This window comes from Acanthopagrus latus, chromosome 17 (assembly GCF_904848185.1).
Source record: "Acanthopagrus latus isolate v.2019 chromosome 17, fAcaLat1.1, whole genome shotgun sequence".
Lineage (NCBI taxonomy): Eukaryota > Metazoa > Chordata > Actinopteri > Spariformes > Sparidae > Acanthopagrus > Acanthopagrus latus.
Window position 1 is genome coordinate 10,067,538 of NC_051055.1, and position 23,070 is coordinate 10,090,607.

The 23,070-nt window shown below is 40.5% G+C and overlaps 2 protein-coding genes across 4 annotated transcripts; both read right to left on the minus strand.

The window, feature by feature from the left end:
- Positions 1 to 111: 111 nt before the first annotated feature.
- On the minus strand, positions 112 to 10,682 carry LOC119005864 (NLR family CARD domain-containing protein 3-like). Of its 3 annotated transcripts, none has more exons than XM_037073914.1 (12): positions 10,379 to 10,682; positions 9,633 to 9,768; positions 7,410 to 7,514; positions 7,004 to 7,108; positions 6,598 to 6,702; positions 5,812 to 5,890; positions 5,472 to 5,703; positions 3,553 to 5,356; positions 3,263 to 3,436; positions 1,874 to 2,044; positions 1,063 to 1,109; positions 112 to 895 (listed from the first exon to the last, which is right to left on the minus strand). In XM_037073914.1, the coding sequence occupies exons 2-12, from the start codon at positions 9,758 to 9,760 to the stop codon at positions 351 to 353; spliced, it is 3,495 nt and encodes a 1,164-aa protein (XP_036929809.1). In that variant the 5' UTR covers positions 9,761 to 9,768; positions 10,379 to 10,682; the 3' UTR covers positions 112 to 350. The 3 variants fall into 3 exon arrangements, with proteins under 3 accessions (XP_036929809.1, XP_036929808.1, XP_036929810.1); XM_037073913.1 differs by having other exon boundaries at positions 9,633 to 9,771; XM_037073915.1 differs by lacking the exon at positions 7,004 to 7,108 and having other exon boundaries at positions 9,633 to 9,771.
- A 2,276-nt stretch (positions 10,683 to 12,958) lies between these two features.
- Positions 12,959 to 22,265, minus strand: LOC119005866 (NLR family CARD domain-containing protein 3-like). The gene is made up of 12 exons (XM_037073920.1): positions 22,226 to 22,265; positions 21,107 to 21,176; positions 20,796 to 20,898; positions 19,931 to 20,033; positions 19,522 to 19,536; positions 18,311 to 18,379; positions 17,982 to 18,210; positions 16,045 to 17,848; positions 15,185 to 15,358; positions 14,586 to 14,759; positions 14,120 to 14,166; positions 12,959 to 13,984 (listed from the first exon to the last, which is right to left on the minus strand). The coding sequence occupies exons 3-12, from the start codon at positions 20,882 to 20,884 to the stop codon at positions 13,362 to 13,364; spliced, it is 3,327 nt and encodes a 1,108-aa protein (XP_036929815.1). The 5' UTR covers positions 20,885 to 20,898; positions 21,107 to 21,176; positions 22,226 to 22,265; the 3' UTR covers positions 12,959 to 13,361.
- Positions 22,266 to 23,070: the final 805 nt, after the last annotated feature.

Consider the following 23,070-nt stretch of genomic DNA (forward strand, 5'->3'; position numbering starts at 1 on the left):
TAATAATAATAATAATAATAATAATAATATAGGTTTAATCTTAGGGAACACAATATACCTATATCTTCTGTAATTTAGCCTATTAATGACATGGCAAGAAAAAAAAACATCTCTTTTTCTCTGCGTTTTTATTTTAGTCCACAGAACAAGGCACTGCTTTATGCGTCTGGCACGCGAGTCTTTGGTTGTCCCCAGTAGCAGTCCACAATAATAATTTAAATGAGGTTCATAGAGAAGCAATTCAAAGGCTGATGGTGTTCTTATTCTATAGCAAGTACAATGCGCAAAGTTAAAGCAAAATATCTGTTAAGCAGTGAGAGAGATTCTCTAACAGGATGATACTCGTCCTTCTACAGAGAACACAGAGATACTGTTGAACCAGACCTGTTAGAATAGAACCTGAACCCAGGATAAAGAGCTTCAGTGAATGTGGTGTTGAAGGTGTGGAGGTGGATCAGTGTGTCAGAGCAGACTCTGTAGTAGGACAGAGTGCCACCGGGCCAGTCCAAATACACCGCTACTCTGTCGGAGGAGGAGGAGAAGGAGGAGGTGGTGATGGACGTGCCGTTGTTATTGTGCCAGACGTAGTAACGACCATTAGAGCAGGTCAGACTCCAGGACTGATCGTTCCTTCCAAACACACATTCATCACTGTTTCCTTTCCTTCTGATTCCTCTGTAAGTCACAGACACATAGACCTCTCCACTCCACTCCACCTCCCAGTAACAGCGACCAGTCAGCCCCTCGCTGCTCAGCACCTGAGAAAAGCACTCAAATCTGTCTGGGTGATCGTTATATGACTGATCCTCCTCCACATGCATCACCCTCCTGTTGTTGTCAGACAGTGTGATCCTTCTGTGTACCGTGTTTGTGTCGATTTTGAGTTCACAGGAATCTGAGAGAAAAATACATAATTGCTGTATTAATCTACTACCTGTTAATTTCTTGAAAGTTTGATGAGTATTGACATCAGAGATTTGAATGAGTCATGTCACAGTTTAAAAAAAAATGGTTGAATGCATGCTGCTTTTTTTCATTGATCAAATTAAAAAAAACACTTACACTTCTTCAGGGCGGGTCTCAGCCACTGGACTCCACCGGGCTCCAGCCTGAAATGAGGAGAGAGGTCAGGCCAGCAAACCCTCTTTCAGCACAGGAAATGTTCTTATTGGCCCATGACTACAACTGATTTTAACTTATTCTTGAAAATAATGAATTGTCAGTATTATAATGATGATCATAATTTTACAGATTCAGTTTATTCTACTAATCAGTCAGTAAATCCGCCCAACATCAATGTATCTGTCCACCAGGGGGCAGTGAAACAAGTTGTTGATTCTTCATTGAGCTCATGAGGCTGACTGTCACCTGTAGTTACTTTGTTAAATCTGCTCCTATCAGCGAGGGAACTCTCAGTGGTCTATCAGAAGCAAACTTAAATGAGGTAAACCAAATTCTCTTTTTAAAAAAAAAGGCAAAGGAAAATGGGATGATTGATCCAGGAAAAAAAGATCATTGTTTCATGAGATTTTTTTTCCCTAACTGTTTGTTCCTTTGTCTTCTCACAGTAATTTGTGGACTAAAGCGCAGCTGGCATATGGCATTAGACATGCATCAAAACATCCCACACTATCATTTGATATGAACCCATAAAACTGCATGTTTAAAACATTGATGCATTTCAACCCACCATGACACCCAGGAATGCCTTTGTATACACCACAGTCCTATTCTCAAAACAAGAAAACACCTCAATTCTAGCACCTTCCCTTCCTGTTCTGGTTCATCCTGGCTTAAGATTCCTGAATTCTTCTTTCTCTTATTGTTTGAGGTCAGCATAGTGTGTAAGGGTCACCCTGAGGCATCTGCATACCTGAGAGTGTCCAGTCTCTGGAGATCCTCTAGTTTAGCAGACAGCATTTTGATTGCTGAGTCTCCTGGATGATTGTAGCTCAGGTCCAGCTCTCTCAGATGGGAAGGATTGGAGCTCAGAGCTGAGACCAGAGAAGCACAGCCTTCCTCTGTGATCAGACAGCCTGACAGCCTACAAACACACAAAACAAAAAATGTGACATAACCTGAGGGTGAGGGTTGGAGGGTTGCTGCTGGACTGAATACCAGTGAAGGAACATCAAACCTCTAACGCATCACAGAGGTAAATGACACACATTTACCATCCACCAGTATTTTTGCCCTAATGTAAACACATCTCTAACTTTCTCACTAGGTTCTAATGATTGTTTAACACATTGCAGTACCATGGTTGCAGTCCTATCACTGTCACTATCACGGTAAAAAAAAAAACAATCTGTAATCTTCCTATTCCAAGGATTTCTTCATGAGACCTGAATACAGTGTTTCAAGATATTCTGCCAGACATTTCAATGGAACCTGCTCAATGGGTGTATACACTGAGGTGACTGGCTCCCTGCTGAAGTGGGTTTCAAGGTCTACTGTGGTTTCATAATCAACAGTTACTGTTTGGTGTCCGGTGTGTTTTCATTCCTTTCAGGGTCACTGTAACCGATAATGATAATGACTGAGTATTACCATTTACCATGATACAGTGAGACTATGACATTTCTGAGTTATCATACAGTGAAAATCTCATACTGCTCAATGCTACTCCCTGCAACCATCAGCAGCAAGAAGCTGCAGCACTTTGCCTGGAAAAAGGGCCCCTCCTGAGACCTCACCAGGCCTGAGAGGGGAGCTCACCAGCTGGTGGTGGGCCTTGAACTGTGGGGCTCCGGAGGGCAACAACAGAGAAACGGAGGGGGTAATTGGGGTACCAATTGTGTTTTGGTATTGACCTCTGTGCTCATTACACTGGTGTGGGAGGCTGCTGGACAGGTCTTGTGGGAGTTTGACCATCCTGTATAAATGTTTTTGAGAACTTAGAAGAGGCTCACAACTAGAATCCTGTGGGGTGCACTGCAGGAGGATGGGGTATCATGGCCATTGCTACGAGCCATCCAATTCTAGCACAACCAAAGTGAGAGCTCTGTCCATACACTAATATCGGACACATTTTTCAGTGAGTGTTGAGCGCTATCAATCCACACTGGTTGGACACAAACAAAATAGGAATTGTTTTAAACCTCTTTTTTGTGTAAAACATTCTGAAATTCCTCTCTAGAAAAAAAAATTCCAATAGCAGCAGCCAGTTATATATCTGTGAAAAGTGATTCATAGAGCAGAGACCTGACTTAAGCCAGGAATTTCATGTAAAGGGAAATTGAACAGGTTAATGAATCCTGACCTGAGAGTTTCCAGTGTACAGTGTTGGCTCTTCAGTCCAAGAGACAGCAGCTTGACTCCTGAATCGTGCAGATTGTTGTTACTCAGGTCCAGCTCTTTAAGACTACAGGACTGGGAGCTCAGAACTGAGGACAGAGCTTTACAACTTCTCTCTGAGAGGTTACAGCCACTCAGTCTAAGGATATAAGAATAAAAATAAAACACAAAGGTAGTAAGGTATTTTCTCTTCCGCTGAAAATATGGCAGATCATTTAAAATGTGACAAACAAATCCAATTATCTCTGTACTTACAGAGCTTTGTTGGAGGCTTTGACCACTGGCAGCAGCTTCAGAAGGGCCTCCTCTGAAGCAGAGTATTTCTTCAGGTCAAACACATCTAGATCTTTTTCTGAACACAATAAGATGAAAACCAGAGCTGACCACTGAGCAGGAGAGAGGTTATCTATGGAGAGACTTCCTGACTTAAGATACCGTTGGATCTCTTCCACTAGAGAGCGATCCTTAAGCTCATTCAGATAGTAAAATAAATTAATGCTTTTCTCTGGAGATGGATTCTCATTGAGCTTGTTCTTGAGGTACTGGGTTGTTGCCTGATTAGTCCCTGAGCTGCCTTTTGCCTGTGACAGCAGCCCTCGTAGGAGGGTCTGATTGGTCTGCAGTGACAGGCCCAGGAGGAAACGGAGGAACAAGTCCAAGTGTCCATTTGGACTCCCTAAGGCCTTGTCCACAGCACTCTGGTAGAAGTGCATCTCCGGGGATACAGCTCTTCTTGTCTCAGAGCTCTGTGAGGTTGACTGTTCCTCTGACATTAGGTTGACACCAGAATTGATGAATGTCAGATGGACATGAAGAGCAGCCAGAAACTCCTGAACAGTCAGATGGACAAAGCAGTAAACCTTGTCCTGGTAGAGCCCTCTCTCCTCTTTAAAGATCTGGGTGAATACTCCTGAGTCTGAGGCTGCTCTGATATCGATGCCACACTCTGTCAGGTCTGATTCATAGAAGATCAAGTTGCCTTTCTGCAGCTGCTCAAAAGCAAGTTTTCCCAGAGACTCAATCATCTCCCTGCTTTCTAGAGTCCAGTGTGGATCTGTCTCAGTTCCTCCATCGTACTTTATGTTTTTCTGTTTGGACTGAGTCACCAGGAAGTGGATGTACATCTCAGTCAGGGTCTTGGGAAGCTCTCCTTCCTCTTTAGTTTTCAACACATCCTCCAGAACTGTAGCAGTGATCCAGCAGAAGACTGGGATGTGACACATGATGTGGAGACTTCGTGATGTCTTGATGTGGGAGATGATTTTGTTGGCCTGCTTCTTGTCTCTGGATCTCTTCCTGAAGTACTCCTCCTTCTGTGGGTCAGTGAACCCCCTGACCTCTGTCACCATGTCAACACATTGAGGAGGGATCTGATTGGCTGCAGCGGGTCGTGTGGTTATCCAGAGGCGAGCAGAGGGAAGCAGTTTCCCCTTGATGAGGTTTGTCAGTAGAACATCCACTGAGGTGGACTTTGTAACATCAGTCAGGATCTCAGTGTTGTGGAAGTCCAGAGGAAGTCGACACTCATCCAGACCATCAAAGATGAACACAACTTGGAAGTCTTTGAACTCGCAGATTCCTGCTTCTTTAGCTTCAGGAAAGAAGTAATGGACAAGTTCCACTAAGCTGAACTTTTTATCTCTCAGGACATTCAGCTCTCTGAAAGTTAATGGAAATGTGAACTGTATGTCTTTGTTGGCTTTGTCTTCAGCCCAGTCCAGAGTGAACTTCTGTGTTAAGACTGTTTTCCCGATGCCAGCCACCCCCTTTGTCATCACTGTTCTGATTGGTTCATCTCTTCCAGGTAAAGGTTTAAAGATGTCTTCATGCCTGATTGTTGTTTCTGGTCTGTCTGGTTTCCTTGATGCTGTTTCAATCTGTCTGACCTCATGTTCATCATTGACCTCTCCAGTCCCTCCCTCTGTGATGTAGAGTTCTGTGTAGATCTGATTCAGAAATGCCGGGTTTCCTGCTTTCGCAATGCCCTCAAACACGCACTGGAACTTTGTCTTCAGGTTGGATTTAAGTTTATGCTGGAAAGAAACTGAAACCGGATAACCTGCATGAACACATAAGAAAATATTCTAACATTTCACTGTCTCAAAGAACGAGCACAACAATGTTATAATATTACTATAATATAGTGAGTTAGCTCTTTAGAAATATCCTCTTACTGCTCTCCAGAGAGTCAGCCAACTCCAGCTGTTTCATTCTCCTCAGGAAGTGCAGTGCGATCTTCAGGAATGCCTCTTTGCTGCTTCTCCCTTGATCATCCTCCCCACTATCATCCAACATCTCCTCATCCTCCCTCTGACTCTCTAGGCATTCTGGATAATCTAAACTCAGAACCTTCTTGATTGTCTTCAGTTCGTTCCTCACAAAAGCTACAATGTTCTCCTCCAGAAGCTGGAAAAGTTTATATGAATGACACAATCAAACATAAACCATGGAGCCAAACATTAGGTCCATGTTGAACAGAATAGATTAACAAGTAATTGTTGTTCATGTACAGACCGTAAATATGGAGTCTCGGGGTGTTTGAAGCTGCTGGACAAACGGACCAACTGGAGCCTCTGCGCTCTCCTGATCAACTCTATGGAGGAATCATTTGGAATTAGCTCACATTATGTCTGCTCACACAACCACAAGGTAGAAGTTCATTAACTGATATTTGGATGTGAACAGTGAATGAGATGACTCCCTGCTGTGGCTTTCACTAAGCTGGGTTAGGGATAGTTTGGCTTATTTCAAACAGGTCTCATCAACATCTCCATATAGATCTCCCTCCATTCCTGAAAACAGCTAAAGTGCCCTGGACCAAGGTACACAGAACGTTTCAGGCCACACTTCAAGCTCCTTGACACCTCAGGTCCTCTTCTTCCTGGGTCCAACAAGTTATATCACTCCTGGGATATAAGGTCCTCTTACTCCTAGACCAATAGGGTCCACTCTCTCCTAGATCTTTCATGTTGTCATACTCGAGGGCCCGTTGGATGATACTTTTACACCATAGCCCATCAAGTATTTAGTCTACTCCTGGACTTGCCCACTGCATTAAAGACAAATCACCTGGTCCTCCTATCTACACAAAAATGATTGCCAGTACTGTCAAAGTTTTTCTCAGCTACGGCTCTATTCTCTTCTGGTCCCACAGTGGTGGAATAACCTCCACACTTAGTACAGGACAGCAGAGACACTGCACACACTCTACCACACATTTATAAAACCAGCTTTTCAAACTACACCTCAATAGCCTCTCCCATGATGGTGTTTCATTGTCAGTTTGAAATCCATCCTCACCTTTGGTCATCAGAGTGATATCCATCTTTGAGGTTTATAGGACGGTCCATAGACCAGTCACTCTTGGCGGACACACAGCTGGGTTCAGGTTTTTCCTCCTTCTTACTGGTAGAAGCACAAGATATGTTCTGTTAGATGTGAATCTAACAGGGTAGATTTTGAATTCATGTCCCCAATAAAGCAGATAAACACTTTTAGCGTCTTTGCAATGTTTTGGTATCTGATAAACCATTAAGCTTGTTACTCAGACTGAACCTCTTCCTTCAGATTGCATTGCTTGTCTGTACCTGAAATAATACGTCCACATCAACATGGACCACAGCTGTTTTTGGTCTGAGTGACCACTAACACACCTTTTTGTTTTAATTTTCAGTAAAAACAAAAAAGTGTCCGGATAAATTGTTACCTTCGATCATCAGAGTTGTATCCATGTTTCATGTTTATAGGACGATCCATAGACCAGTCACTCTTGGCGGACACACAGCTGGGTTCAGGTTTTTCCTCCTTCTTACTGGTAGAAGCACAAGATATGTTCTGTTAGATGTGAATCTAACAGGGTAGATTTTGAATTCATGTCCTCAATAAAGCAGATAAACACTTTTAGCGTCTTTGCAATGTTTTGGTATCTGATAAACCATTAAGCTTGTTACTCAGACTGAACCTCTTCCTTCAGATTGCATTGCTTGTCTGTACCTGAAATAATACGTCCACATCAACATGGACCACGGCTGTTTTTGGTCTGAGTGACCACTAACACACCTTTTTGTTTTAATTTTCAGTAAAAACAAAAAAGTGTCCGGGTAGATTGTTACCTTCGATCATCAGAGTTGTATCCATGTTTCATGTTTATAGGACGATCCATAGACCAGTCACTCTTGGCGTACACGCAACTGGATTCAGGTTTTTCCTCCTCCTTACTGATAGAAACACAAGATAAAAAGAGAGTAGATTCTGAACTATAGCCTGAACACACTCTGACCATGCCCTCACTAAAGCACATTAATGTCTGCCCACACTAGAACCTATGTATAATCATCAATGCTCACACAATGGCTTCTTCAAAACAGCAGCAACATTAAGGAACCAACTTCCTGCTTTCTTAGACTCTGGAATCAGAGTTAACAACCCAAGTTAACAACCAAAAAACAGTTTATTCTCATATAGTCGACTGAGTCATTTTAATGGAGGACTGGCTGTACCTGGCATGCTCAGATGAGAGAATCTAAAAGAATATATGTAACATCAGAATTTGATGTCATCTTACCATCTTTTATGTTCTGTGACATGTTGGACTACACTTTTCCTCTAAAGTATAAATTAATGTGAAAAGATGTGAAAGTGATTAGCCACAGAGTCCCCACACTTGGGGCACTGGCATTCTGGTTTGTCACTCACAGGAAATTAAGCAATGTGCTGTTTAATGGTCCATCGCTTATATCTCCCATCCAGGTTTCATTCTCTGACCTACGACACCAAACTAAGTACTCATACATTTCTTTCCGATTTTAAATCGCAGCATTCTGTACACACGATTTTCAGGAACATTGTAGTCCAATTTAATTTCTGTAAATGTATTACTTTTCTGAGTTCTCTTAATGTACAATTGAAAAGCTAATAAGACTGAAAAGCTAGTGAGACTAGGTTTTGTGGGGTCATTATGACGCTGTCTGCCCACAAACATATCCTGCATTCCGTTCCCATGTCATCATATGTCTTATCTGTGTGCCTCTGCATGCTGCTCTATATATAGGGTGAAGAGGGCGCGGCTCAAGGGGCACTCTTGGCAGCATTTTACTTTTGAGTGAGACTGATCTGGCAAGATGCCACTTATTCTATTTTTGACAGTGGGAGGGTGATACAAACATTTCAAACATCTAATCACTGCACTGTTTAAGCCTAAATGATGCAGTAATAAATAAAGGCAGTAAAATCTTACTGAGTTAAAAGCCTTTTAGGCATTTAAGGTATACTATGCAACTTTTTGACAGGCCTTTATCCACAAAAGAGACAGGGCTCTGAATACATGGAACAGCTGTTAAGAGAAGCTAGCATGAGCTAGCTTCTCTTAACAGAGAACTATATAATACAATTTAGGCCAAATTTAAAGCCATATATTCATTCAATTTTTTAGCAGTAGAGCTAAACAGGCAAGTATTTTGAGTTACAGTGGGGTGAGGAAAATAAATGCATTGCATATCTAGAAATCCTACAGTGGAAGAATATGGGACTGCATACCAAGATGGGTAAAAATGGATTACAATAGGCTGCTTTCACAGTCGACCTGTACGGTTGTTTTTCTAATGAGAGCTGAAAAAGTTGCATAGTGCATTTTCAAGGCTTAGGATTGTAGACAATGTATTATCCATGTTCATATTCCATTTCTGGTACTTTTTCTAAGTGATGGTAAATCTAGTATTTCCAAAAATCCCATTAATGGCTTAAAGTTCAGCATATGGTCTGTTGTAATCCTTGTGGTATTTTTCAAAGGAATGCTGTATGTCTTATAATCTATGAGGCATCTTGCCAATATGTAGAGACTTACTAATTTAGGGCTCTGAGTCCATTCTCATAACACCTTCATTTACTGATTTTTGCAGACATCTCCACTTGATTTTCACACATTTTTATTAAACTTTGTTATATTTTTTTCAAAACCCTTTTGTAATTATAGAGACCGTTCACTTCCATATCTTTGGTTTCTCAATATTTGTAATTCATCCAGTAAATCCTTCATCTGTTTCTGCTGTTCCCTCTGATTGCTGCTTCATAAGCATCCAATGTCGCACTTGGAGAAAGGTCCTCTTCTGTGTTATGCTCTAAGTAATCAGAAGTTCCTATCAATTGTACTTTTTCAAAATAAGAGGATATTTCCATATGAATGTCCCTCAAGATCTGACAGCTTGTCCTTAATGTTTTCTTGTATTTGTTAAGTTTCACCCTTCAACCTGTCGGTCTAGTTGCTCCACCCTGCCCACTGTGTCTTTCACTTAAGATTTGGACTGAAAACAACTGTTTAGCTGTTTTTAAATCCTTACCTTCCATCAGCAGACCCTGTTGAAGCAAGCGGAAGCACCACTGAAGCGCCATTCTTCATGGACACACAGCTATATTCAGGTCCAGGGGCGTCTGGCGTGTGTCTTGCACAGTCTTGCACTCTCTGCATCTCTGCTGCTGCTGTTTGCAGTCATCACGTCAGACAATCAACATGAAATAAAACAAAAAAACACAACATTTATTTACCATCAGAATCTGTCTTGTGTTTGAACCTTCAAATGATGAACTCGTGAACAGAGAACAGTCAGAGGAAATGCCTCGTGTACGAAACATTATTCTGGACTAAATCAAACATATTCTGCATCTCAGTTAAGTATTAAGCTCAGACACATCGCTCTTCCCTGCATGTTACATGAGAGCATCCTGCACTGCTGCTGCTTTCTATCGCATGGAAACTACATGATTCAGGCGCTTGTACTTTACCTGAAGAGTTCATCTTACAGTTATTGTAGCTACTTTTTTTACTGCATTGCATTTATGTGATAGTTTTAGTTACTAGTGGCGTCACACATTAAAACGCGAGAACAGTGTCTGATAATAATAATAATAATAATAATAATAATAATAATAATAATAATAATAGTGACATTCATTCTTTTAGATGCAGCGAGCCAGAAGAAGTTACATTTGACTGCTTGACCTACTGCAGTGTTACTGCGCTAGTACCATCCGCTAACACAAAGCCCTCATCACACATGCACTGCGACGCAACAAGACGTGTTTGTACTCTGTAAGCTTTCTGTAATCCAGCCGAAGTGGTTGTTGTTGAAGTCCACACAAGTGTCCGGCGTGAGCGACGACGTGACCCGGACACAGCGCCAACACTCAGCTTTCACCACACGCTTGTAACGCTGACACTGAGACGGAAGAAGCCTCCATGTTTGCTAGGAGCTGACTGAACTAAATCCGCGAACATTCCTGCGGTTTTCTGCACAGACTAAACTAACGGAAACTCAGCGAAACTCAGGATGTACACGCACGACGCAGGCGGTGATAACAGCCGCTGGGCCGGTCCGTCTGATGGAGAGAGGAGAGAGGCTGCGTCACGCTGAACACACCCTCTTTTTTTCTTTTTCTTTTTTTTTCACAACGAACTTTATTGAGTACAGTACAGAACAAAATGTCAGGGCTGACCCAAAAACTAAATATAGGCCTAATTGTAATGAGAACAAAAAAAATAATAATGAATGAAAACAAGTATAAATAGAAAATTAAATAAAACGACAGACAAGTACAGTTTTAAGGCAGTCCTACTTTTTTGAGTATTTCCATTTTCTGGTACTTGATACTTTTACTCCACTACTAAATTTGGAGGTAAATATTGCACCTTCTACTCACCACATTAATGTCTTAACTTTAGTTACTGGTTACTTTTCGGATAAAATGTTGCATCAGAGCCAAGTGAGTGCATGTTTATATCAACTTATTTTGTGACCCTGAGATAAATAAAAACACCGATTCCAATGTGATAAAAATGCTGATTATCTGTACTGATATTTGGCCAGGCCGATAATCGATTGACCCATACTTTACTCTGCATACATATAGATATATATATCATTTAGTTTGACTTGTACAGAAACTTTTACTTGTTAGACATTTGTCCCAGTGACTTGTACTTGTTCCTTTCCAGCAGTGAAAATGGATGACACATTTATGTTACATCATGTCAGACCTGCTTAGTGGCTTGTTGTTTCTTCCTGAATTAAACAGCTGTTGCTGTTGTGTTTATGTGTATATTATAGTAATATGAAGATTGTTGAATGGAGACGGCTGCTGCAGTGACTCACTGTGGGCCACTAGAAGGAGCTGACCACTCTCATATCTTTGCGCCTTTATCCTCCTCTTTCCCTGCCCTTCCTCCTTTATACTGTCTCTGTTTATGTCAACAGTAAATAATTCATTATGAACCATTAGTTAAGTTTTGTTTTTTTTATTTCAACTGTTCATGGCACCGTGACATGATTGTGCAGTGTGAGGATGTCCTCAGCCCCAGAGTGTGCGTCCCAGATCCATAAGTGTATACAGCAAGCACCAAATAGTAATTATATAGGAAACTCTTTCATTTTTCCATTTATTTCTGACAGAGCAGTTTAATGTGTTCATATACAGTGAACCTACACTGAAATGAGCAAAGCAATGGAGTCAGTTGCTTCATCAGTGAACACACCAAGCATGCTTTATTTTTCATCACATACCTTTGCTTATAAATCACGCAGAGACAAGCTGAGAGAAGACAATTAAAATGGAGATTTCACACAACATTATTTATGTCCATACAACTTCAAACAGTGCATTAGATATATGTCTCAGATAGTGATTTATGAATATGTCCAGTGATTTAAATACTTACATAGATTATCAATGGCAGAAAAATCACTTCACATGTAAATAGACAATTTTGTTTCTTACAATATCTGCTGTATTTTTGGGTAATGGAACATGTCCACCTGTTGGCCCACATTACACTTAGAGGAGCCTGATCCAAACAAAATGGGCCAGAGATCAAGTCCACATTAATCTATGGAGAACTTTAGATCAAATAAAAATGTGTCCAATAAGATGCCCTTGTAACGTGATTAGGCATCCATAGGCCTGTATATGTATTTGTAATATCTGAGCATACAAGAAAGCCTGATATCATTTATAAGTAATATCATTATTATTTATCTTCAGCTATTCTCCTGACGAAAGTTTTTTGTGTATTTATTCCTGCAAATTATTAAGTGGCTACGGCATGATCAGGTGCGCTCAAGAGCGAAATAGCATATAAAGAAGAAGTTTGGGTGCAGTCCAATTTAGACACAGAGCAAAAGTGATTGTAGCCTATACCATACACATGACTTATTATTGTACTGGATCTACTGTTATTTGTTGATGTTCATTTGAGGCTGTCAGCCCTGGCTCACCTTGTTGTTGGCACCCCAACCAATCCAGGGAAAGAGGTAAATAGAGTTTTGGGTCATGATCTCTGGAAGCATGCAGCAGCTGCCAATGCCTGGAAATTTACAGGAATGAAACTTTAAGCTGCGCCAAACAGGGCACACAAAACAATTATGAGGACAGGTGTCACACCATCATACTCTAACTGGTTCTGGCCTTTACAGTGTGTGAATTGTCCTCTGAATGACATAGGGTCATAGGTAACTGCCTTTAAAAAAAAAAAAAAAAAACTTAACAGAAAATATTGAAAACACATTTTCCAAGTGTGTGTGTGTGTGTCACAGGAATGATTACAAGTAAACTGACTTAAAGATACACAAACCAATGATACTCTACTGCCAGCCTATAACAAACTAAATTTTTTGTTCCTGAAGAAGTGCATTTATAAATTCATTTAGAAAGCAAAAAACATTTTTTTTTTTCAGAAATTAGTGGGGTGTTGGTAGAATCATGTGGCACAAATGTGGCCCTTTCAACAACCCTGCAGTGATAAAAACAGCGAAATGGACTGTAAACTATTCCAGTGCTATCCCAATGAGACAGCCTTACAGTAATAACACCAACCACTTTGTTTTGCAGTTTTTCTTTTTTCGTTTTACCCCTCAAGGCCAAGCTAGATCTCAACCTGCCTATCATTAAAAACAAACTGTCAAACAGCACATCCACACACAAACTGCTTTTACAAACCCTGAGATGTTACAAACTAACATCAGATGTGTGTGAACCTGTACAAAGTGAACTATCTGGTCAGCAGTGAGAATTCCTCTCTAACAGGAGGATGCTCCCCCTCCTACAGAGACTAGAGACACTGAAGAGTCAGACCAGGCGCCAAACCTGAACCCAAACCCAGGATAAAGAGCTTCAGTGAATGTGGTGCTGAAGGTGTGGAGGTGGATCAGTGTGTCAGAGTAGACTCTGTAGAAAGACAGAGTCCCGGCAGGACAGTCCACATACACTGCTACTCTGTTGGAGACAGAGGAGGATGATGTAGAGGATGATGTAAACGACGACGACAATGACGAGAAGAAGGATGGGGGCGGGGAAGAGGTGATGGATGTGCCTTTGTTGTTATGCCACACAGAGTAACGACCATTAGAGCAGGTCAGACTCCAGGATTGATCATTTCTTCCAAACCAGCAGTTATCACTGTTTCCTCTCCTACTGATTCCTCGGTAAGTCACAGATATATAAACCAGTCCTCTCCACTCCACTTCCCAGTAACATCGACCAGTCAGATAATTTCTGCTCAGCACCTGAGGCCACTGGTCAAATCTTTCTGGATGATCAGGATACGACTGATCCTCCTCCACATGTGTCACCTTCCTGTTGTTGTCAGACAATGTGATCCTTCTGTTTACTGTGTTTGTGTCAAGTGTGAGTTCACAGGAATCTGGTGGAGGGAAAAAGACAATATATGTGCTGGTATAAATATACATATGAATGAGTGATGTGACAGTTGGTTGCTGGTCGAAGATGGTTGAATGTGTTGCTTTTCTCTCATGAATCAAATTAAAAACATACTCACACTTTCTGAGACCTGGTCTCAACCATTGGACTCCACTGGGCTCCACCCTGAAATGGGGTAAGTCAGGATTATATGGACTATCATGATGTCAGTATCCACCAGCTGGCAGCTCAGCTTCACCTCAGTTAAGTGCAGTCACTGAACTTGATCTCTCAGTCGTATAGTATGTGGTGTTGATGCCTTTTGGGGAATTTTAATTGTGATATCACATAATGTCTTTCTTTTTCTGATATATTTTCTGCAAATTAGATGCTTTGTGCAAAAAAGTTGTCTTCTGATTAAATGTGTGGGGCATGTAAACACATCTTTATCAGATTCCTTTTTTTAGTGTCCAACAGTTAAGTTGGAATTTCTAATCAGAATGATTTTAATTTAAATGTTGTGCATGTAAATGCAGCTAGTGAGACAGAGACAGTTTACACCCCTTCCTCCTCTATTAGACTTATTGTCTGACAGAGGAGCATACCTGAGAGTGTCTAGTCTCCACTGTGGATCCTCTATTCGAGCAAAGAGCAGCTTCACTCCTGAGTCTCCTGGATGATTGTAGCTCAGGTCCAGCTCTCTCAGATGAGATGGGTTGGAGCTAAGAGCTGAGATCAGAGAAGCACAGCCCTCCTCTGCGATCAGACAGCCTGACAACCTGCAAACACAACAACAACGCACATTACATAATCTGAGGGTGCTGGAAGGGCTGGACAAACAATGTAATTGAGGTCATTACTACATACATATATATATATATATATATATATATATATATATATATATATATATATATACACATTACTCATTTAGGTGTCTTGAATACTGTGTTCCTACATGAACCCCCATTGTCAATGATACTGTTTCATGTAAATGTACATTTTCATTAAACCTGATGGTTAAAATTAGCTTTAATGTTCTATATCTTTTAATTGCTTGAAAGTCTACAATTAACTGTTGGTTTTGGTTGTCATAATGATAATACAGACATTTGATTCTGGCTTGACAAGCTAATTCCTTTCTGATAATTGCTGAACAAGTTGATGATTCAAATAGAATCCGAACAGCTTGATGATTCCTGACCTGAGAATTTTCAGTGCACAGCGTTGACTCTTCAGTCCAAGAGACAGCAGCTTGACTCCTGAATCGTGCAGATTGTTGTTGCTCAGGTCCAGCTCTTTAAGACTACAGGACTGGGAGCTCAGAACTGAGGACAGAGCTTTACAGCTTGTCTCAGAGAGGTTACAGCCACTCAGTCTGAGGATACAAAGAGCAAGAATATAAATATGAATTTGTTATTGCTGACATCTAATACTACAGTACAAACATTTCATGATATTTCATCCATCCTCTGCATTGTCTAAAATCCCTCCAAAGAAGTTATAGATGTGACTGTTAATTATGTCTTTAGGGGAAATAACATCAGCATTAAGCTCAAAAACATAATATCTGAGCAAAATGAGCTTCGTATCTGATGCACAGAAGCTAGAGCTAAATAGGATAAGAAAAACGCCTTTAGGGAAAATGAAAGATCTCACTATTAAATCTAAGATCCTGATAGGAAAAAAACTATACAACTCAGAAATGTTGACATGAGAGAGGCTAATAGTTAAGAGAAATGGCTGAAATAATAAAAGATAAATTGTAACCTGGTCAAACCTGAGAGTTTTCAATGCACAGGAAGGACTCTTTAGTCCAGAAGACAGCAGCTTAATTCCTGAATCCAGCAGACTGTTGTTGCTCAGGTCCAGTTTTCTCAGACTAGAAGACTGAGAGCTGAGAACTAATGACAGAGCTTCACAGCTTCTCTCTGAGAGGTTACAGCCAAGTAGTCTGAAGATACAGTAAAATAAAATAAAAGTGCTGATTTTTTTCTTGCCCTCTTTAAAGATAAAACAGACAATTTAACACTGAAAAATAAATCCAATTATCTCTGTACTTACAGAGCTTTGTTGGAGGCTTTGACCACAGGCAACAGCCTCTGAAGGGCCTCATCTGAAGCAGAGTATTTCTTCAGGTCAAACACATCTAGATCTTTTTCTGAACACAATAAGATGAAAACCAGAGCTGACCACTGAGCAGGAGAGAAATTCAATCCGAAGAAACTTTCTGATCTCAGGTACTTCTGTATCTCTCCCACTAGTGAACGATCATTCAGTTCATTCAGACAGTGCAAGACATTGATACTTTTCTCTGGAGGCAGATCCTCATTGAGCTTGTTCTTGAGGTACTGGGTTGTTGCCTGATTGGCCTGTGAGCTACCCTCTGAATGTGACAGCAGCCCTCGTAGGAGGGTCTGATTGGTCTGCAGTGACAGGCCCAGGAGGAAACGGAGGAACAAGTCCAAGTGTCCATTTGGACTCCCTAAGGCCTTGTCCACAGCACTCTGGTAGAAGTGCATCTCCGGGGATACAGCTCTTCTTGTCTCAGAGCTCTGTGAGGTTGACTGTTCCTCTGACATTAGGCTGACACCAGAGTTGATGAATGTCAGATGGACATGAAGAGCAGCCAGAAACTCCTGAACAGTCAGATGGACAAAGCAGTAAACCTTGTCCTGGTAGAGCCCTCTCTCCTCTATAAAGATCTGGGTGAATACTCCTGAGTAGTCTGAGGCTGCTCTGATATCGATGCCACACTCTGTCAGGTCTGATTCATAGAAGATCAAGTTGCCTTTCTGCAGCTGCTCAAAAGCAAGTTTTCCCAGAGACTCAATCATCTCCCTGCTTTCTAGAGTCCAGTGTGGATCTGTCTCAGTTCCTCCATCATACTTGATGTTCTTCAGTTTTGACTGAACCACCATAAAGTGAAGGTACATCTCAGTCAGGGTCTTGGGAAGCTCTCCTTCCTCTTTAGTTTTCAACACATCCTCCAGAACTGTAGCAGTGATCCAGCAGAAGACTGGGATGTGGCACATGATGTGGAGACTTCGTGATGTCTTGATGTGGGAGATGATTTTGTTGGCCTGCTTCTTGTCTCTGGATCTCTTCCTGAAGTACTCCTCCTTCTGTGGGTCAGTGAACCCCCTGACCTCTGTCATCATGTCAACACATTGAGGAGGAATTTGATTGGCTGCAGCGGGTCGTGTGGTTATCCAGACGTGAGCAGAGGGAAGCAGTTTCCCCTTGATGAGGTTTGTCAGTAGAACATCCACTGAGGTGGACTTTGTAACATCAGTCAGGATCTCAGTGTTGTGGAAGTCCAGAGGAAGTCGACACTCATCCAGACCGTCAAAGATGAACACAACTTGGAAGTCTTTGAACTCGCAGATTCCTGCTTCTTTAGCTTCAGGAAAGAAGTAATGGACAAGTTCCACTAAGCTGAACTTTTTATCTCTCAGGACATTCAGCTCTCTGAAAGTTAATGGAAATGTGAACTGTATGTCTTTGTTGGCTTTGTCTTCAGCCCAGTCCAGAGTGAACTTCTGTGTTAAGACTGTTTTCCCGATGCCAGCCACCCCCTTTGTCATCACTGTTCTGATTGGTTCATCTCTTCCAGGTAAAGGTTTAAAGATGTCTTCATGCTTGATTGTTGTTTCTGGTCTGTCTGGTTTCCTTGATGCTGTTTCAATCTGTCTGACCTCATGTTCATCATTGACCTCTCCAGTCCCTCCCTCTGTGATGTAGAGTTCTGTGTAGATCTGATTCAGAAACGCCGGGTTTCCTGCTTTGGCAATGCCCTCAAACACACACTGGAACTTTGTCTTCAGGTTGGATTTAAGTTCACGTTGACAAACTGGAGCAAACACTCCTGAATAAAAAGACAAAAAAGGAAATAAGTCAAACTAAAGAACAACTACATGAATATATTGTCTTCTGTCTCTTGAGACATTAGTAAATGTCCAATATATCAGTATGTTAAATCCTTAGCGAAATCGTCTTACTGCTCTGGAGACATTCAGCAAGCTCCTCCTCCTTCATCTTCCTCAGGAAGTGCAGTGCGATATTCAGAAATGCCTCTTTGTTGCTTCTCCTCTGCTTTTCCTCATCACCATCCAACACTTCCTCAACTTCTTTCTGACTCTCTAAGCATTCTGGGTAATCTAGACTCAGAATCATCTTCATAATCTTGAGCTCGTTCTTCAAAAGAGTGACAATGTTTTCCTCCACCAGCTGGGACAGGCACAATGACATAAACATCATGGAATAAACCATCATACTGCATTGGGATTACTGTAAACAGGATAGGTGTAGAAGTAACTGTTTTACAAACCATAAATATGGTGTCCAGGTGTGTTTTAAACTGCGGGGCAGACTGACCACTGGGAATCTCTGAGCTCTCCTGGCCGACTCTATAGAGAAATTATGAAGAATTAGCTCACATTAAGTCTCTACACATAGAGATAAAGACAAGGAAAAGGTCAGTGATGTGATATTTGGATACAAAAGGTCTTCACAGTACTAGTTGTACTGGTATCTCCCAGAGTGTCAGGTATGTGAGTACAAAGCATAAAATGAGATTCAAGAAGCTGGAAAAATTTTTGACATTTTAGTTTGAAAAATTACTAAAATTACTCAGCACTCCTGATTTCTTCAATAATGTGCTCTCTCAAAACTGAGAACATACAATCAAGGTGTTGGTCAGTTTTGTGCTGTCTTAGCAGCGCTCTGCATATGTACTTGTACTGCTGCAAATAGTGAAGCTACTAAATCCACATGTCCTCTGGAAAATTCCTGGATTTTCTGAGGAGAGGTACATTTTCATCATGGCCACACAGGGCTAGCTCAAATGCACCATAGAACTTTACACAGTCTATCATTTCAGACGAGATGCGCCTGTTTTTGTCAACCTCCCCATTGTCTTTGGATCCCTACCCTATACCCTTCAGTTGAGCTGAGCAGTAATAATAACTCTACCAAACATGCCAAGACACATAGCATTTTCCATGTGGCTCCAAGCTTGTTCATGCCCTTACAAGTCCTTAAAATTGGTCTAAAAGAGCTATGGCCAAAGATTTTTGCGCCCAGGGACAGTAACTTTACACAAGGTAGAACATTTTCTAATTAAAATCTACATTTTAATTGCACATTATACACTATATACATAATTACTAACTGTATAAGAGTTAGGTTGCCCATTTAAAGTCTGAAGTCTTCCTCATCAGGGACAGGTGGCACGGCGCCCTAGCTCCCGCTATTGGCGAGGAGCCACTGGAAAGGACCCAAATGCAAAGCAACATTTCTGTGTAACGTTGCTTCAGATGGTTAACAATGTCTTAATCACTCTGAACACACACCATATCGAATTCAGATTAGGGGGTTTGTTTCAAATTTTTTTGATTACTTTTGAAACCGACACTCTCACTTCACACCCAACTCACACAGTGACTGGTACAAGTTTGTGGAGGTTAGAAAGTGGGCACATTATGAACTTGTATCTCAACTTTCTGTAGCCATCATCACACAACTACTGTATGTATACACATGATCAGCCCCAACCTTAAAAGTGATTTCTGTGGCATTGTGTTGTGTGATAAAACTGCACTAGTCACAACTGTGCAAACATCGTGCTGTTTTATCAGCTTCTTGATATGCCACACCTTTGATAGAAATGTGCATTTTGTATGCAGGGAGAAAGTGTCAGATCTTTTACTTCAACTTGTGAAAATGGGGGCAAAACCAAAAGAGCTGCACTTTTGCTGAGTGTAGAATGCGCTTGGCTACCTCCATATTAACACAATATCATGTCTCCTCCCTCTCTATGATGCCTGGCTTTTTAACGATAGAAACACTTTTAATTCAGGTGTGATCAGAAGAGATATTGTACTAACTCATCCTACACATCACATAGCCTGACTCTTATACTGTCAGTTCCAGCTTACATCTGATCAGCAGATGGAGATTGTCCTTTGAAATCGATGAAATCTTCCATCGACTGTTCGCTCTTGAAGGACAGACAGCTGGGTTCATCGGACTCTGGTCTCTGCTGCTGGACCCTGAAACAACAACAGCTCAGATAAATGTACATGCTGGACCTAATGAAGAATATTCAATATTTTAGGACATAACTGGTGCGAAAACAAAAGTCTTGCATTTAATTTTTGGCTGAATGTAGAACTTGTTCTGTTTTCTTTATTTTCAAACAATTTAAAATGTGTTCTGTTGTCTCCATGTTTGAATAGTATTATGTCTCCACCTTCTCTGTAACTGCTGACACACTTTCAGTTTAGTTGTGGTCGGACAGGCTGTCATAGAAACATGTTAATTTCTAGCATAACCTGACTCTTGCTATCATTTACAGTACAGCTTACATGTGATCAGCAGATGGAGGTCGTCCTTTAAAATCAATGAAATCTTCCATTGACTGTTCGCTCTTGAAGGACAGACAACTTGGCTCATTAGAGTCTGGTCTCTGCTGCTGGATCCTGAAACAAAAACAGCTCAGATAAATGTGCATGTTGGATAAAAACTGATGAAAAATATGTTCAGTCTTTTAACACAGAAAGCAACAAACATTGTGTCACAAGTGGCTTTTTGCCAATTTGAAATTCTACCTTTTATCAACAGTTTGTTTAAAAGCAAGAGGACACTCCATGGATGCATCGTCCTTCATGGACACACGACTGCTTTCAGGCTCAAGTCCAGGCGAGTCTGGTGTGTGCTGCTGCTCGGGGCTTCAATACAACACCCACAGAGAGCCTTGAGTTTGAATTATGTTGATAAAGTGATTTTAGTCATGAACAGAGTTCTCATCTCACCTCTGAGCTGTGGTCTGGCTGCCATGTTCACCACACAGATTGGTTTTGAAAGAAGGGACCGCGTCCTCTCTGTCCTCACATTGATCCATAGCAGAGCCCACACCTTCATTCAAACAAAACAAACTGCTGAGAGAACTAACATATTTTGCCTCACCAATGCCTTTCTTGGGTATGACATCACTTTCACTTCTATATGATTGACTTTAAAAATCTCTCCAACATTTTAAATGCTTCTCTTTTTCTTTTTCTGTTGCATCCTGTTAGAGCATGCAGTGGAAGCTAGTGCCATAATCTAGAATCAATCATGTTACCTTTACAGCTGCTGCTGTGTTCACAGAAGTTCCCAAATTTGTTCCAGCTTCATCTGTAGAGGAAGAGGACCTGAAAGCATCAATCACTGATCAACACATGTACTGAAAACTCATCACTACTCAAACATCCTGTACATGTTCTGGAAGAATATTGAATATCAGCTGCTTCTTCACTGATGGCTGCTTACAGCTGTGTTTATATCATTGTTGCTGAGTTAAATTTCATAAAATTTTATGTCCCTAAAGGTGCAGTTTGAACTTTGATCGCTTTCCAGCACTAGAAGAAGTTTTTATCTTATATTTGAATTATTTTCTTTTCAGTTCTGATATGAACGTTTTTTAAGTTTATGAATTATATTATATTATATTATATTATATTATATTATATTATATTATATTATATTATATTATATTATATTATATTATATTATATTATATTATATTAGAAACAAAAGCATTTTCAAATCAAGAAGTTGGAACCTAAAAATAATTTGAAATTTTTTCTTGATTAAATAACAATAAATAGATTACAAGCGCTAATTGCTGCCGGCTATATGTAGTGCAGTAACTGGTAGTCTACTGCATTTTGTTCTGAATAGTGCAGAAGCATAGAGTACAGAAGAGTAGAGTATGAGATTAACAAACAGTGGGTCAAGCAGCTTTTGTAATGTGAATATAATGACAGAGTCACAGCTGTTCAAACAGAGCCGCAGGCATCGTCCGCACATTGAACAAACACACAATCTGACTACTTTTATTTATTTATTTTACAAGGCTTCACCTGACATGTAAGCATGTGACTGTTACACCCAGGAGTTTTAGTACCAATTCTTTTTTTTATAGGTGCCTTCCTTGTTTGGTACACCAGCAACAGCACTAGAAAGTTGATGAACGAATTGTGTTTAGAATTATTTTCTCTTCAGTGTGTCTGTTTGACACTTCTGATAAATTATTTCTGATAAAGATGATTCCTATTTATACTTTATATACAGTCAATCATTCAAATCATCAGTAATTCAAAAGCATGCAGATTTTTAGAGTTTCGCCAACACTGCTCCAAATTCAAACAGACTCAAACACCACACCATGAAATATAAATATTAAAGAAATTCAACTTACCTCTGATTTATAGTCTGTCCACTGCACACCTGAGGAGAAGAGCTTTGACAAAAGGTAAGCTGCTTCCTGGAGGGACTCAAGGCTCCACCTTCACAAACAGCATACAGGTCAGCTTCAAACAAGTGCGTGGAAAACATGCTCTGGTCCCACAAGCATATATCGTGAATGTTGACTCAATGGTACAGATTGTGATAAACAAACACTAGAGGAAGATGATACACATCCCTTAAATGTACATGTAGTTCATCAACAAAAGCTGAGGGTTATTAAAATGTGCACTATGTAGTTTTAGGGAGGACATTTTAATCAGAAGAGAAAAAACTTTATTGACTGATTTTTTTATGCCTCAACAAATTATCTTTTTATCTAATTTTTATGACTGAATAAACTGAATAAACAAACTGACCTTAAAGGGCAACACAATTTCATCCTGTTTTACTTGGCGGACCCTGCCACCTTTCTGGCTTCAGTGTCCCGGTGATCTCATTTCCATGTGTATTATTATTATTATGTGTGTGTGTTTGTATAATTACCTCATTATTATTGGAAATTACAAATTCTGATTTAAGATTTAATCTTAGGGATTCAAGCAACACATTTGTTTTGAGTAAAAGATTCATCAGACTTCATCAGACTGTTGTATGAAATAATAAAGCTGATCACATGTTGAAGAGTGCCATCATGTGGATCGTCACAGTAACACACGACGTATTAAGGGTTAAAGGAGGTGACAGAGCAGTCAGCCTCCAGCCTCTCCAGAGCTGTGGGGATATTTTACAGTGAAAGAACAGGTGACAGATTGTTTTTATCTTTTGTTTACAAAAGTCACTATCCATAAAGCAGTT